The 14,251-nt window shown below is 40.8% G+C and overlaps 3 protein-coding genes across 3 annotated transcripts in view; all 3 read left to right on the top strand.

The window, feature by feature from the left end:
* Positions 1-6,362: 6,362 nt before the first annotated feature.
* Positions 6,363-7,253, top strand: LOC132854322 (leukotriene B4 receptor 1-like). The gene has a single exon (XM_060882609.1). It carries the CDS (start codon positions 6,363-6,365, stop codon positions 7,251-7,253), a length of 891 nt encoding a protein of 296 aa, XP_060738592.1.
* Positions 7,254-8,762: 1,509 nt separating this feature from the next.
* Positions 8,763-9,718, top strand: LOC132855085 (leukotriene B4 receptor 1-like). The gene has a single exon (XM_060883818.1). It carries the CDS (start codon positions 8,763-8,765, stop codon positions 9,657-9,659), a length of 897 nt encoding a protein of 298 aa, XP_060739801.1. The 3' UTR covers positions 9,660-9,718.
* Positions 9,719-14,110: 4,392 nt separating this feature from the next.
* nsmfb (NMDA receptor synaptonuclear signaling and neuronal migration factor b) overlaps positions 14,111-14,251 on the top strand; it is a 47,702-nt gene continuing 47,561 nt past the window's right edge. Inside the window, exon 1 of the mRNA XM_060883355.1 lies at positions 14,111-14,251. This exon is cut by the window's right edge and continues 208 nt beyond it. The gene's annotated coding sequence lies outside the window, so the exon portion shown is untranslated.

A 14,251-nucleotide genomic window follows, 5' to 3' on the forward strand; every position in this document is an offset into this window, starting at 1 on the left:
GCCACCCAGCTGTTGGACTCATCCATAAACATTTGCTCATCCATGATCTCCAGGAAGAGTTCATCATCCACTGACATGGCGGGTTTGCCGGACGCTAGTGTTGCGCTTGTCTCACTTACACCTGAGCAGGTTTTCAATGTGTAAACTTTGGTGCCTGTGTTAACGTTAAAAATCTCAAAGAATTCTGTTTTAGCTAAAGACGTATTGCTTTGCTCATCTAACACAGCATAGGCTTTCACTGCTTTTTCCTTGTGTCCAGCAGGATAAATGTTTACTAGACAGATTTTGGAGCATGAGCGTGACCTTTGCCACAGATCTCTGTACATTTGGACACAATGGCTTGGATAGGACTTTCTGGTTGCTCCCCAGCAATGCCCGTCTGGGGCTGCAGAGCCTGGAGCTTCCGTTTACCAGGGTGCTGGTCCAGGGTGCAGCGCGGTGATGTGCTGGTTGCTTTTACACTCATTGCAATGTACACTTATGTCGCAGTCTTTTGCCATGTGGTTGACTGAGGAACAACACTTGTAACAGATGTTCTTTTCTTTCAGAATGGCCTTTCTCTCATCCAAAGTCTTTGCTCTGAAACCACGACACTTGTGGAGAGAGTGTGGTTTGTCGTGGAGCGGGCACAGTTTATCTGGTTCAACCATTTTTTTTTTCAGAGGAGTCACTATAGCCCTTTGGAGCAGTTACTTCAGTTTTTTGAACAAATATTGCAGATTTGAAGTTGTGTTTTTTTAGTCTTTCAGGCCTATAAACACTTGGGCAACCAGTAGAGAGCAAAGGGGCAAAGTTTGGGTCATTGAGAGTTTTAGCTTTGTCGCACACAAACTTCACGAAAACAGGGAATGGCGGGTAGGAAGCATGGTGTTGCTCTTTGTAGTAGGATGCTGAAGTAATCCATTTCTCTTGGAGGTGGAATGGGAGTTTTTGAACAATAGGAGTGATGCCCCGGGACGTATCTAGGTAACTCAGGCTAGGTAGATGGGCAGCTACATGGGCAGCATCAATCTCAGAGATGAGATCACCTAGCTCCCTCAACTTGTGATTTTCTTTGTTTGCGATTTGGGAAAATCTTCCAACTTTTTCAGGAGAGCATTCTCTATCGCTTCAGGGGACCCATAGCTGTCCTCCAGTCTTTGCCACACCATTTTGACACCAGCTGTGGCATCGTAGGTGTGTACAGCCCTTAATTGTTTTGCTTGCTCTGATGATTTGGGGCCTAACCACTTGCAGAGGAGATCCAATTCCTCTCTTGGGGATAAATAGAGTCCTACTATAGCGTTCATAAAAGATGCCTTCCAAGCTCAGTAATTTTCAGGCTTATCATCAAACGACAGAAACCCTGAGCTAACCAACTCTCTACGAACCAAATATTTGGCTAAGTCTGGCGTGACTGGGGAATTGGACTCGTTTGCACTAACAGGGCGTGGAGACGATAGCCTGGGCTGGAAAGGGGCAGACTGATTCATAGAGTGTGGATGGAAACTGTGGTCAGAAGTAACTGGGGTTGGATACCGCGAGTGAGATGCGAAAAAGGCATTTTTGAATGAGCTTTTGGCATAAGAATAATCTGCTCCACTGGTGATGCCATACTGTGAGGAATGTGTCACTGGTAGCTCTTGAAACCCATATTCACTAATCTCACTGTTTTGTATGCTGTGCTCATTTTGCACAAAATCATCACTGTACTTTACTCGCTGAGCTGCTGGAAGCACTAACGTGGTAGCTTGTGCGGAGTTAAATCGGGTATTAGCCGGCAGAGGTGGAACTGGTACGGGCTGGATGACATTGTCGCTGTTTTTTGGAAACCAGGTATCTCCACCTTCTTCCTCGGCCGCTGCCTCCAGGACCTCTCCTTCAGCATTGGCGGCTGCAGCTGCACTCTGTAGACGCAGTTTGAGGAGGTCAGTGTCGAGCTCTGCTTTCTTTTTTATCACCTCTGCTTCTCTTTCAGTGTATGATGCCTGTGCTTGAGCGCCAGCTGCTTTAGCACGTGCTTTTGCTGCCAAAACGCTTGCGTTGGACCATTGACTGGAACGTGACTGCTGACTGGCACGTGAGATGTTGGAACAGTCCGATCTTGTTTCCCACCGGTCACCAACGGTGCTTCTGTACTTTGGTGGTCAGGGACAGCAGTGTTGTCTTCTGTATCAACTTTTGGCTGACCTTCCATGTGTCTTTTTACTATTCTGCCTTTACTAGTGTGTGTGAACTAGCTTTACAGATAGCTAACAGTCTCCAATAAAGAACTAGGAAGCGTCTTTCTCTTTTAGTGTGTTTTACTGGAAAGACTGTAAAACTGTAACATACAGAACAAAGAGAATGCATATTACAATATAAATATAAAATAAGTAGCTTAGAAATAACTAAACCCTCAAAAAAACAGTCTCATTAGCGAACGATTAGCATGATGCTAATATACATGGAAAATGCCATAAGAAAGCTAACAGTAATAGCGCCACATATTTTCTTATAAATTACAAATAGAAAACATGCTAAAATAACTAAATTTGGTATCTAATGGAAGCTAAGATCACTATCAAACAAATACTTACAAATAGATATGTTTAGGGGCCAAAATATTAGTTTACAGACTTTAACACTCTGGAGTATGACTTGCTGTAGGAATATTAAGAGAATACCTGGACTACGGTAGCTCTGCGTGGACAAAACACAAGAAACTCAAAACACAAATAACTCTTCCCACAAGGGGTCAGTATACCAGTTACATCGGCAAGTGCATTGATGACGTGACCGTCTCCAAGACCATCACTACACGCTCTAACCAGAAGCTGTGGATGACTGCTAACATGCGTGCGTTGCTGAGGACTAGAGACCTAGCCATCAGAACAGGGGACAGGGTGGCCCTAAGAACAGCAAGGGCCAAACTGTCCCGAGCCATCAGAGAGGCAAAGCCGCACACGCCCAGACAATCCACAGCCACTTCCAGGACAGCGGAGACACCCGGCGCATGTTGCAGGGTATACAGGCGATCACAAACTACAAGACCGCTTCACCTGTCTGTGATAGTGATGCCTCCATCCCAGACGCGCTGAACGACTTCTACGCTCGGTTCGAGGTACAGAACAACGTAACGGCAAGGAAGACCATCCCTCCCCCCGACGACCAGGTACTCTGTCTATCCACGGCCGACATGAGGAGATCTCTATGCAGAGTTAACCCACAGAAGGCTGCTGGTCCAGACAACATTCCTGGCAGGGTGCTTAGAGAATGTGCAGAACAGCTAGCGGATGTCTTTACGGACATCTTCAACATTTCACTGAGCAGCGCCATTGTTTCTACGTGCCTCAAGACTACCACCATTGTCCCCGTCCCAAAGAAGTCTCCAGTGTCCTGCCTCAATGACTATCGTCCCATCGCACTCACAACAATAGTTAGGAAGTACTTCGAAAAGCTCGTCATGAGGCACATCAAGACCCAGTTACCACCCTCACTGGACCCCCTACAGTTCGCGTATCGTCCAAACCGCTCCACAGACGATGCCATTGCCACAGCCCTCCATTTAGCCCTCACCCATCTGGACAATAAAGACACTTATGTACGAATGCTGTTCATAGACTTTAGTTTAGCATTCAGCACAATCATCCCTCAGCACCTGATTGGGAAGCTGAGCCTGCTGGGACTAAACCCCTCCCTCTGCAACTGGATCCTGGACTTTCTGACTTGGTGAACTCAGTCAGTCCGGATCGGGAACAGCATCTCCATCACCACCACACTGAACACTGGAGCTCCTCAAGGCTGCGTGCTCAGTCGACTGCTGTTCACTCTGCTGACTCACGACTGTGCAGCAATGCACAGATCAAACCATATCATCAAGTTCACTGATGACACGACTGTGGTGGGTCCCATCAGCAAGAACGATGAGTCAGCATACAGAGAGGAGGTGCAACAGCTAACTACTGTGTAGAACCAACAACCTGTCTCTGAATGTTGATAAAACTAAAGAGATGGTTGTTGACTTCAGAAAAGCACAGAGCGACCACTCTCTGCTGAACATCGACGGATCATCGGTAGAGATCGTCAAGAGCACCAAATTTCTTGGTGTTCACCTAGTGGAGAACCTCACCTGGCCACTCAACACCAGCTCCATCACCAAGAAAGCCCAGCAGCGTCTCTACTTCCTACAAAGGCTGAGAAAGGCACATCTCCCTCCCCCCATCCTGACCATGTTCTACAGAGGGACCATTGAGAGCATTCTGAGCAGCTGCATCACTGTCTGGTTTGGGAACTGCACCATCTCAGATCGCAAGACCCTGCAGTGGATAGTGAGGACAGCTGAGGAGATCATTGGAGGCCCTCTTCCCTCTATCATGGACACTTACACCACACGCTGCATCCACAAAGCTAACAGCATTGTGGATGACCCCACACACCCCTCACACACACTCTTCACCCTCCTGCCGTCTGGAAAAAGGTACCGAAGCATTCGGGCCATCACGAGCCATCAGACTCCTTAATAACTGAACTGAACTGTACTGAGCACAACATACACATGCACATCATCTGTATGGACTGCACAGACCTAAACCACATACACTCTCACTCTCACTCATTTTCCACCGCTTATCTGAACTACCTCGGGTCACGGGGAGCCCGTGCCTATCTCAGGCGTCATCGGGCATCAAGGCAGGATACACCCTGGACGGAGTGCCAACCCATCGCAGGGCACACACATTCACTCACGCAATCACACGCTACGGACAATTTTGATGCCAATCAACCTACCATGCATGTCTTTGTACCAGGGGAGGAAACCGGAGTACCCGCAGGAAACCCCCAAGGCACGGGGAGAACATGCAAACTCCACACACACACACAAGGCGGAGGCGGGAATCGAACCCCCAACCCTGGAGGTGTGGTGGCGTGCTACCCACTAAGCCACCATGTCCCCCCACCACATACACACAATTCTAATATACAGCTATCAACTTGTTAACATGTTGCTTACATTCATCAACCTGTTTACATGCTTACTGTTTACAAACTGTTTACATGCTGTTTTGCACACTTTTTACTTTTTTGCTCTTTGCACACAGTGTCTAACATTTCATTCATTTTGCACATACTGTACAATATTTCAGTTGTTGCTGTTTTTGCACAATCTTATACACTATCTTAGGGTCCTGCTGCTAAGTAACTGTGTTCATTCTAGTATTACTGCCAGCAATATTGTCTGAACTTACAGTATTTACATATAATATTGACACTGGTCAGTCGGCGCTGTTTTTTGTTTACTGTCTTTTGTGTATTGTCTTTTTTGTATTTTGTGTATTGTCTTGTAACCTTCTGTCTGCACTGTCTTTTGTCCTGCACTGTCTTGTTTGTATTGTCCTGCCCTGTCTTGTCTGTCTTGTCCTGCACTGTTTTTTATTAACAGTTGTGTGAACCCCTTCCTGTATGCTTTCTCTGCTTGGGCTCTGCAACAGGGAACAGCTGGAACAAATGATCCTTAGTTTCTTGGAGATATAAAGGTTTGAGAGAAGATGAACTTTTCTAACAGCCTATCACAGACGGTTTCTCCTGCAGTCTATTTTTATAGTTTTTTTGCACCTTCTATATCTTTTTTATAACACCTTTTTAATATATTTTTTCAGATTAATTGAATCAAGTGAGTCTGTATAATTTTTTTTTTTTTTACATTTTTTATCTACCTAACACATTTACACCAAAAGCATAATTGATTGAAACAAGAAGTAAGTCTTAAATTACAATTATTTTCCCTGTTTGTATTATGTTAAAAACAACAACAACAAAAAAACAAGCTCAACATCAATGTATCCTAAGTCTGTAACCTAGTGAACGAGTGTTAATGTATTCATTGCTGGAGACTTCAAAGCACATTTGTACAGTACATTGCTCAGGATAAGTGCATCTGCCAAATGTTGTGAATGTAAAATTATAAAGTGACAAATGTTAGGTGTGGTCACCTCCTTAACACTCACTCTTCCAACTCCAACCTCCATTCACTTCCACTTAACCATGCCCCACCTCCCCACAGGTCTACAAGAGTAACAGAAGAATTTTCCAAGTGTAGTTTTATGCAGCTGACTGAACTAGTTTACTTGGAATTTGTAGACAACAAATACTTTTTCTTTGTCTTTACCACTTGCATGCATCTCTTTACTGTCAATACATTTATAAGAAAAGGCATAAAAAAGCATAAATTGTTATAATGTCAAAATGTATGCATGAAGAAATACAAAACTGGTGATCTTTTTGTGTTATATCCTGCTGACGTGCATGCTTTGACACTATGATGTTTTTTAACCACATAAGAAACCACAGACTATCTGGTTCTTTTATTATCTGCTACACCCTGTTACATGACAGCTTTAAACATGCAGCAGCCCAACTCATCCAACAGCTCGATCATCGCTCCTGTCTCTACTGAGAACCTGATTGCCAGTAGTGTGCTGGCAGTTTGCTTCATACTGGGAGTCCCTGGTAATATTGCTGTAATGGTGCGTCTATCTGGATGGCTGAAGAGAGGCAGTTTCACCCCGAGACTGATGCTAAGCCTGGCCATATCAGATCTACTCACTCTGATTTCTCTGCCGCTTTGGATTTGGGCTCTTCTGCATGGCTGGGTGTTTGGCTTGGTCTTGTGTAAGCTTCTCTCTTACATGTTGTACTTAAGCCTTTATTGCAGCGTACTGTGTGTGATTTTGATGAGTATGCAGCGATACATCCAAGTGCTGCATCCTGAGAAATGGAAGAAGCTTGGCAGAAAAGGAGAGAAGATCCTTTTGAGTGGGATGTGGATGTTAAGTGCAGTTTTATCATGCTATGCTCTTGTAGTGCGCAATGAAAGCTCGGACAGAGAAAGACGTCTTCAGTGCAGGCTAAGTTATCAGAATAAGGTTGAAAGAGTGGCTACATTAATATGGGAGATTATAATCTTGGTGGCTTCATTTACCATCGTATCTTATTTCTACTTTCACCTTCACAGAGGAGTTAATAACTCAGCTTTCTTTAGCAGTAACTCATTGACAAAGGTTGTGACCAGAATTGTGGTGTGTTCCTTCATTATTTGGATCCCGGTTCAAATCTCCAAAATTGTGATCATCTTTGCTACAGTGACTGGGAATGACAGCCTGTTAAGATCTGCAGAATCTGGAGATAATGTTACTTCAGCTTTGTTTTTTATAAACAGTTGTGTAAACCCTTTCCTGTACGCTTTCTCTTCTCGGGCTGGACAACAGGGAACAGCTGGAACAGATGATCCTTAGTTTCTTGAAGATATAGAGGTTTGAGTGAGCTGATGCATGTTTCTGACAGCCTTTCACAGACATTGCATTTAAAGGCACAACATATGAAATTATACAAATCATTTTTCCTGCAGTCTATTTTATAGTTTTTTGCATCCTCTAATTTTTTTATTACACCTTTTAATATACATTTTCTGATTAATTTCTTAATTAATAGTGAGGCTTTATGATTTTTTAAACTTTTAATCTACCTAATACATTTAAACCAAAAGCATAATGGCTTGAAGCAAATAGGCAAGTCTTAAATTACAATTATTTTACTATATTTTTGTATCGGGTTAAAGAACAAAACAAGCTTAATGATGATGTATACTAAGTCTGTAACCTAGTGAACAAGTGTTAATGTATTCATTGCTGAAGATTTCAAAGCACTTTTGTACAGTACTTTGCTCAGGATACAGTAAGTGCATCTGCCAAATGTTGCGAATGTAAAGTTGTTAAGTGACAAATGTTAATCAGTCAAAAATGTGTTCATCAATATTAGCAACATTCATTATAAGTATAGTTTTGTGTTTGTTAGATATTTTGTGTATTTGCTTTACATTGCTGATTTTATTGTTTTGGTTGAAACTGAAAGCTGTTTTCTGAACTTAAAAATACTTACATTTCGAGTTATAAACCAAAATAAAGTTTTCTGATTTTTAAAAATGCTACTTCTGCTTGCACATTTGTGAGACAACATGACAGGAACTTGCAGCACATTTACTGAGAGTTGTAACATATTATAATTGTACAGGAATTTGCTTCATAGCGTAGAGTGTTAAGAGTAGAGATAGATGCCAGTACGGAGGCAAATAAGTCACACACACACACACACACACACACACACACACACACACACACATGCGCACACACACACACCTACTATAGGAAGAAATGCAACTAATACAGAGCTGAAAATAATGAAATATCGTGTTTTTATTAATAAAAATGAGTTAAACCGTGTGCTCCTTCACATTTTGTGTAATGTTAATTCACACACACATATATATAATTATTAATATTTTCCAAATTATTCTTTAATTGATTTCAAACTAGTTGTTTTCTCCCCTGCTCAATTTGAATATCCTTTCAGTACATATAGCACTAAGTTTTTTCACCGGTTCAAATAGTCAGTTTCCCAAAGTTTTGAGAAGCTTTGGGGGAAAAGAAGGACCATCGGCTTTAGAGATGATATGGTGCAGTATGTCAAGATGTTCTGGTGTGGAGCAAAACCAGAAATTGTCCGTTAAGGTCTTGTAATTTCATAGCCCCAGTCTTGTCCCTGATGTTGAAGATGTTCTTTTTTTAGAACGTTCAAATTGCTCTGTCCTGCTTGAGATATAAAAATGCTTGAGCTATAAAAAACATTTCCGGACTTTTTCCAAAATGACATGTGAAACCGTAAGCTTACTGACATGACATCTCTCAGACTTCTACACTTCTGCTTACTTTAGTTCTATAGTTTCCTCCAAGCCACAGCACTCAACCATGCAGCAGTTCAACTCATCCAACAGCTCGCTCAACGCTACTGTCGCAACTGAGAACCTGATTGCCAGTAGTGTGCTGGCAGTTTGCTTCATACTGGGAGTCCCTGGTAATATTGCTGTAATGGTGCGTCTGTCTGGATGGCTGAAGAGAGGTAGTTTCACCCCGAGACTGATGCTAAGCCTGGCCATATCAGATCTACTCACTCTGATTTCTCTGCCCATTTGGATTTGGGATCTTCTGCATGAATGGGTGTTTGGCTTGGTCTTGTGTAAGCTTCTTTCTTACTTGGTGTACTTAAGCCTCTACTGCAGCGTACTGTGTGTGATTTTGATGAGCATGCAGCGATACATCCAAGTGCTGCATCCTGAGAAATGGAAGAAGCTTGGCAGAAAAGGAAAGAAGATCCTTTTGAGTGGGATGTGGATGTTAAGTGCAGTTTTATCATGCTATGCTCTTGTACAGTGCAATCTAAGCTTGGACAGAGGAAGAAGACTTCAGTGCAGGAAAAGATATCGGAATGAGGTTGAAAGAGTGGCTACTTTAATCTGGGAGATTATAATATTTGTCGCTTCATTCACCATTGTATCTTATTTCTACTTTCACCTCCACAGAGGAGTTAATAACTCAGCTTTCTCTACCAGTAAATTATTGACAAAGCTGGTGACCAGAATTTTGGTGTGTTTCTTCATGTTTTGGATCCCATTTCACATCAACAACACTCTGCTCATCATTGCAGTGTTGCTTGGGAATGACAGTCTTTTAAGATCTGCAGAATCTGGAGACATCACTGCAGCTCTGACTTTTATTAACAGTTGTGTGAACCCCTTCCTGTATGCTTTTTCTGCTCGGGCTCTACGTCAACACTCATCTGGAACAGAGAATGACGAAGAGGTTTGAGAGAGTTTATGGCTTTTCCCTGAAAGCCACTGATTGTTCAAATATGCATTTAGTCCTAAACCCACTTCTGCTTAATATTGCAGCCAGTTTGAATGGATTTTTTGTGTCTTTTATTAATTATATTGTTTGCCGATTAAAGAAATGAAATATTGTGTGTAAAAACTTACTGTGTAAAAACTTACTGTGACATGTAACTGTAATACATGACACAATCTCTTTCTCAGATGATTTTGCTTAATATTGATGATCTGTAACAGCTTTATAAAAAGTGAATGGTCTGTTCAATTCTGAGTTACTAGTTATTCATACTTTCCCCAGTCTGCACTGTAAATGTTAAATTTATTTTACACGGATGACTTTATCTCCCTTTAAAGGTGGGGTGTACGATGTTTGAAAGCCAATGTTGACATTTGAAATCACCAAAACAAAAATGCCCCTAACCCAAATGGGTGTCACCCCTGTTTTGATAGCTCCACCCCACACATACATACGCAACCCAGGCAACTATTACGGCGGAACCTGCTGGGGCAGCTGGCCGAGGGGAGATTTTTTATCAATAAATGAACTCAATGAGTAATACTATGGTAATACAAATGTGTTTTTGTAGTACTGTGTGTTGTACCGTTAAAGGTTTTGCTCCGTTTCACATGGAAGACGTTCAGTTCTCTCCAGCGCTGGAAAGCTGATCCTATATTAACACGGTTCCTGCTTCTTGTCTTATTGTAAGCCTATTTTAGCTTTTCGTTTTTATAAGCCATGTCAATGTTTCAACCACTTTCTGCTAATGTCACACATGCGCACTGAACACTCGCTCCACCGCATATTGACAAGACACGCCTCTTTCTGCTTATTGGCTACACGTTTGTTTTGTTTGTCGGCCCGACTCAGTTTTCTAAAGCATTTCTCAAACAACGTGCAACCCACCTCTAATAGACAGTGAATAGACCTTTGTGGTTTTGATGCTTAAAAAAACTTTCTTCTCCTTTTTTAAGCTGTAATGTCTTTCTTTTTGACTAAAGCAGTTCTCGTATCCTAGAAATGCTTTTCCTTACACTGAAACCACAGTCACACTTCCCTTTTTCAGTCAGCTTTAAAACTAAAAAAAGAAGCCCTTTGAGTACAGTATCACCAACCCATATCCTTTTGGTTACATGAAAGTTTGTGTATCTGTTATCCATGTGATCGTGTTCATTAACCGGTTAATCTCAAAATTGTATTAGACTATAATCTTGGATTAGAGAAAAATCAGGTCATGTTATTTGCCAATATAAATAATAAACAATTGAAACAATCAAATCTACCTTTTGTCCTTAATTTATCCATTCTTTAATCTTCTATTGTTCTTTTCTTCATTGTTTGTTTCCACCTTTCATTTTTTTCTTCATTTGACCTTTTCCCCTTTCTGGTTCTTCCTTCTTTAGTTTCTACTTTCTTCCTTAAACCATCCTACTTGCCTTAATTCTTTACGTCGTTCCTTTCTTCCTTCCTGACAGTCTGAAAGTTTGCTGTTCAATTTATTGGCATCTCAAATGATGTTCTCTGTATTGTTTCTATATAAGAGCTGATAATGTTGTCTATCTTTTCTGACATATGTAGAGTGCAGCTGGGAAAATAATCTGACATAATTTCCGCATAGTTTTCCATCACAGACTTTAGGCTACTATCATCTGAGCCTATTAATCCTACACGGCCTGAAGTCTATGTACAAGGCAGTGTGAGTGGACATGAGAGAGAGTTTTTTTAATTGTAATCGTATATACTGTATATATATATATATATATATATATATATATATATATATATATATATATATATATATATATATATACACACACACACACACACATATATATATATATATATATATATATATATATATATATATATATATATATATACATATATTTATATAGACTCTACACTATAGAAGCAACAGCTCGTGTATGAGTGTGAGGAATGAGATATAGTCACTGTCAGTGCTGAAGCTGACACATGTTCACGGTCAAATATCTCAGATGAGAAGAAATATCGCCAATGAATCACCAAGTAAAATCACTGAATGACTTCCAGTTAAGATGCAGCAAGACCTTACAGTCCACACTGCTGCCATTGCTGGAAAATGTCCCACAGCCTGTCATAGCCTGAGGGAGAGTGAATAACCGATTCTCTTAGGCCAACACATTCAGGGCTGTGATGGCCTGGAAATTCACATATACAGTATATATGCAGTCAAATACACAAATATTCTTATTCTTGAAGAGAATATGCAAATGAAATTTTAGAAAATTATTCACATTTCTTTCACTCAAATAGCTGAAATGTATTCACACTTCCTCTGATAAAATTCTGTCAAAATGATTCACAAATGGTTTCTAAATCACACACTGATCATCATTTTTATGTTGAAACATTTCTCTAACAGGACGACACCACCCCCTTCCACAATGCATGGGGGCTCACTGATTGGTTGATATGGAAGACATCTTATTTTTCGCTGTAGGATATGAGACTGGTCTTGAGATGTTTTCTGATATTTTTTGTCTCACGCATATTTGTATTATACAGTACATGGACTTGTTTAGGACTCAAGACAAAAATCTAAGAGTCTTAGATGACCAGATCTAAGAATATAGTAGATTGTATAGTAGATATAGTATAGTATAGTAGATTCTCTACATAGTAGTGCATTGTTCAATATCTCTTTGTGAACCTTACCCTTAAATAACAGGAAGAGGCAGATTCTGTGTGCTGGGAACTTTGTGCTAAATATATTGTTCTAAAATAAAAGTTCATAATTTTGAAAAATCTTTATGAGACAAATCATTTTGGGCTGTAGGACCCAAATCTGGTCTTGAGATGTTTTCTGATTAGACAACGATTTGTCTTAGACTGAATATAATCTTGGCCTTAAACAGAAATCTGTAAAATAAATGTTTGTTTTGGCTTTTCAGTTTGCATGCCTGAATGTTGTCTAATTGGTGCAATGCACAAGTAATATCAGTTAGTTGAAGTAAAGGCTTGGCCTCAAAAGGGATCTGATGGTATTTAGAGTCGTGACTCTGTCTCACTATCTTTTGTAATCAACCTTGACTTCAAAACTCTTATCTTAGCTTGATCTGAGTTAGTCCTGTTATAGACTAGACATTAGCATTCTTGTTTACAGCCCTATTGGCCATAAATAGATTCCTCCGTTACTTTCCTTCTCACTTAAAAAATTGTTCCATTTTTCATTCAGTCCTTCAATCACCCTTCCTCCCAGACCTTATTTCTTGCTTTGTCTATTTACCGTCATCCCTGCGACCTCCTTTCTTCCATTCTTTCTTCCTTTTAACCTTCTTTTTCATCCCTCATATTTTCCCTGCTCATTTGCTCATTCATTCTGTCCAAGGACTATAGATAACTCTTTTAACAAAAGATAATGATCATGTGTCAATCAACTCAAGGAAGAAATGTGTGGGGGATATTGAATGTTTTGCAAGTCCAAACTGAAGAATTTAGAAGAGCTTTGAATGCTTTGAATGGATGTTTAATTATAGAAAGAAGCTTCAATCACAGGAAGAGGTACTGGGCTGTTATTGTCTTCAGGGGAAGTTTTTTTTTGCTCAAAGCATACTGTGCAAAAATAAAAGTACATAGCTTAAAACATCACTCACTGTATAACTCATCACTCCCTGTATAACTCATCACTCCCTGTATAACTCATAACTCACTGTATAACCCATCACTCTCTCTATAACTGATCACTCACTGTATAACTCATCACTCCCTGTATAATTCATCACTCCCTGTATAACTCATCACTCCCTGTATAACTTATCACTCCCTGTATAACTCATCACTCCCTATATAACTCAGCACTCACTGTATAATACAACACTCCCTGTATAACTCATCACTCCCTGTATAATTCATCACTCCCTGTATAACTCATCACTCACTGTATAATACAACACTCCCTGTATAACTCATCACTCCCTATATAACTCAGCACTCACTGTATAACTCATCACTCACTGTATAACTCATCACTCTCTGTATAACTCATCACTCCCTATATAACTCATCACTTACTGTATAATACAACACTCCCTGTATAACTCATCACTTACTGTATAATACAACACTCCCTGTATAACTCATCACTCACTGTATAATACAACACTACCTGTATAAGTCATCACTCACTGTATAACTCATCACTCACTGTATAACTCATGCAGTAGCTGCAGTGAGTGATGCGTAACGCAAGCATTGATTAACTGTTACGAAAATGCTGTCATTTTAAATCTAGACACTGTGTGTTCAGTATCATTTCTTGCTGGTGTTATTACTACTATTGCAGCAGTGCTTACTGATCTGTCATAGCTGTAGTTGTAAAAGAACGGAGCGTGCGCGCACGCACACGCACACACATACACGCCGGCGCGTGCGCGCACACGGAGAGAATGATGCTGGCAGCGCGGTACTTGACTACCGGAGCTCCAGGTTGCGCATTATTTCACTTATCTTTGGACACGAGAACGCACAGAGCCATGAAGCTCAGCTCAGAGTAAGGAACTAGCCGGGTATCTCACCAATCCAGTCGGAGAACT

The sequence above is a fragment of the Tachysurus vachellii genome, chromosome 12 (genome assembly GCF_030014155.1).
Source record: "Tachysurus vachellii isolate PV-2020 chromosome 12, HZAU_Pvac_v1, whole genome shotgun sequence".
In the NCBI taxonomy this organism is placed as follows: domain Eukaryota; kingdom Metazoa; phylum Chordata; class Actinopteri; order Siluriformes; family Bagridae; genus Tachysurus; species Tachysurus vachellii.

Bases quoted from the DNA above. Each gene is read 5' to 3' on its own strand.
- LOC132854322 (XM_060882609.1), top strand. From the start codon at position 6,363: ATGCAGCAGCCCAACTCATCCAACAGCTCGATCATCGCTCCTGTCTCT.
- LOC132855085 (XM_060883818.1), top strand. From the start codon at position 8,763: ATGCAGCAGTTCAACTCATCCAACAGCTCGCTCAACGCTACTGTCGCA.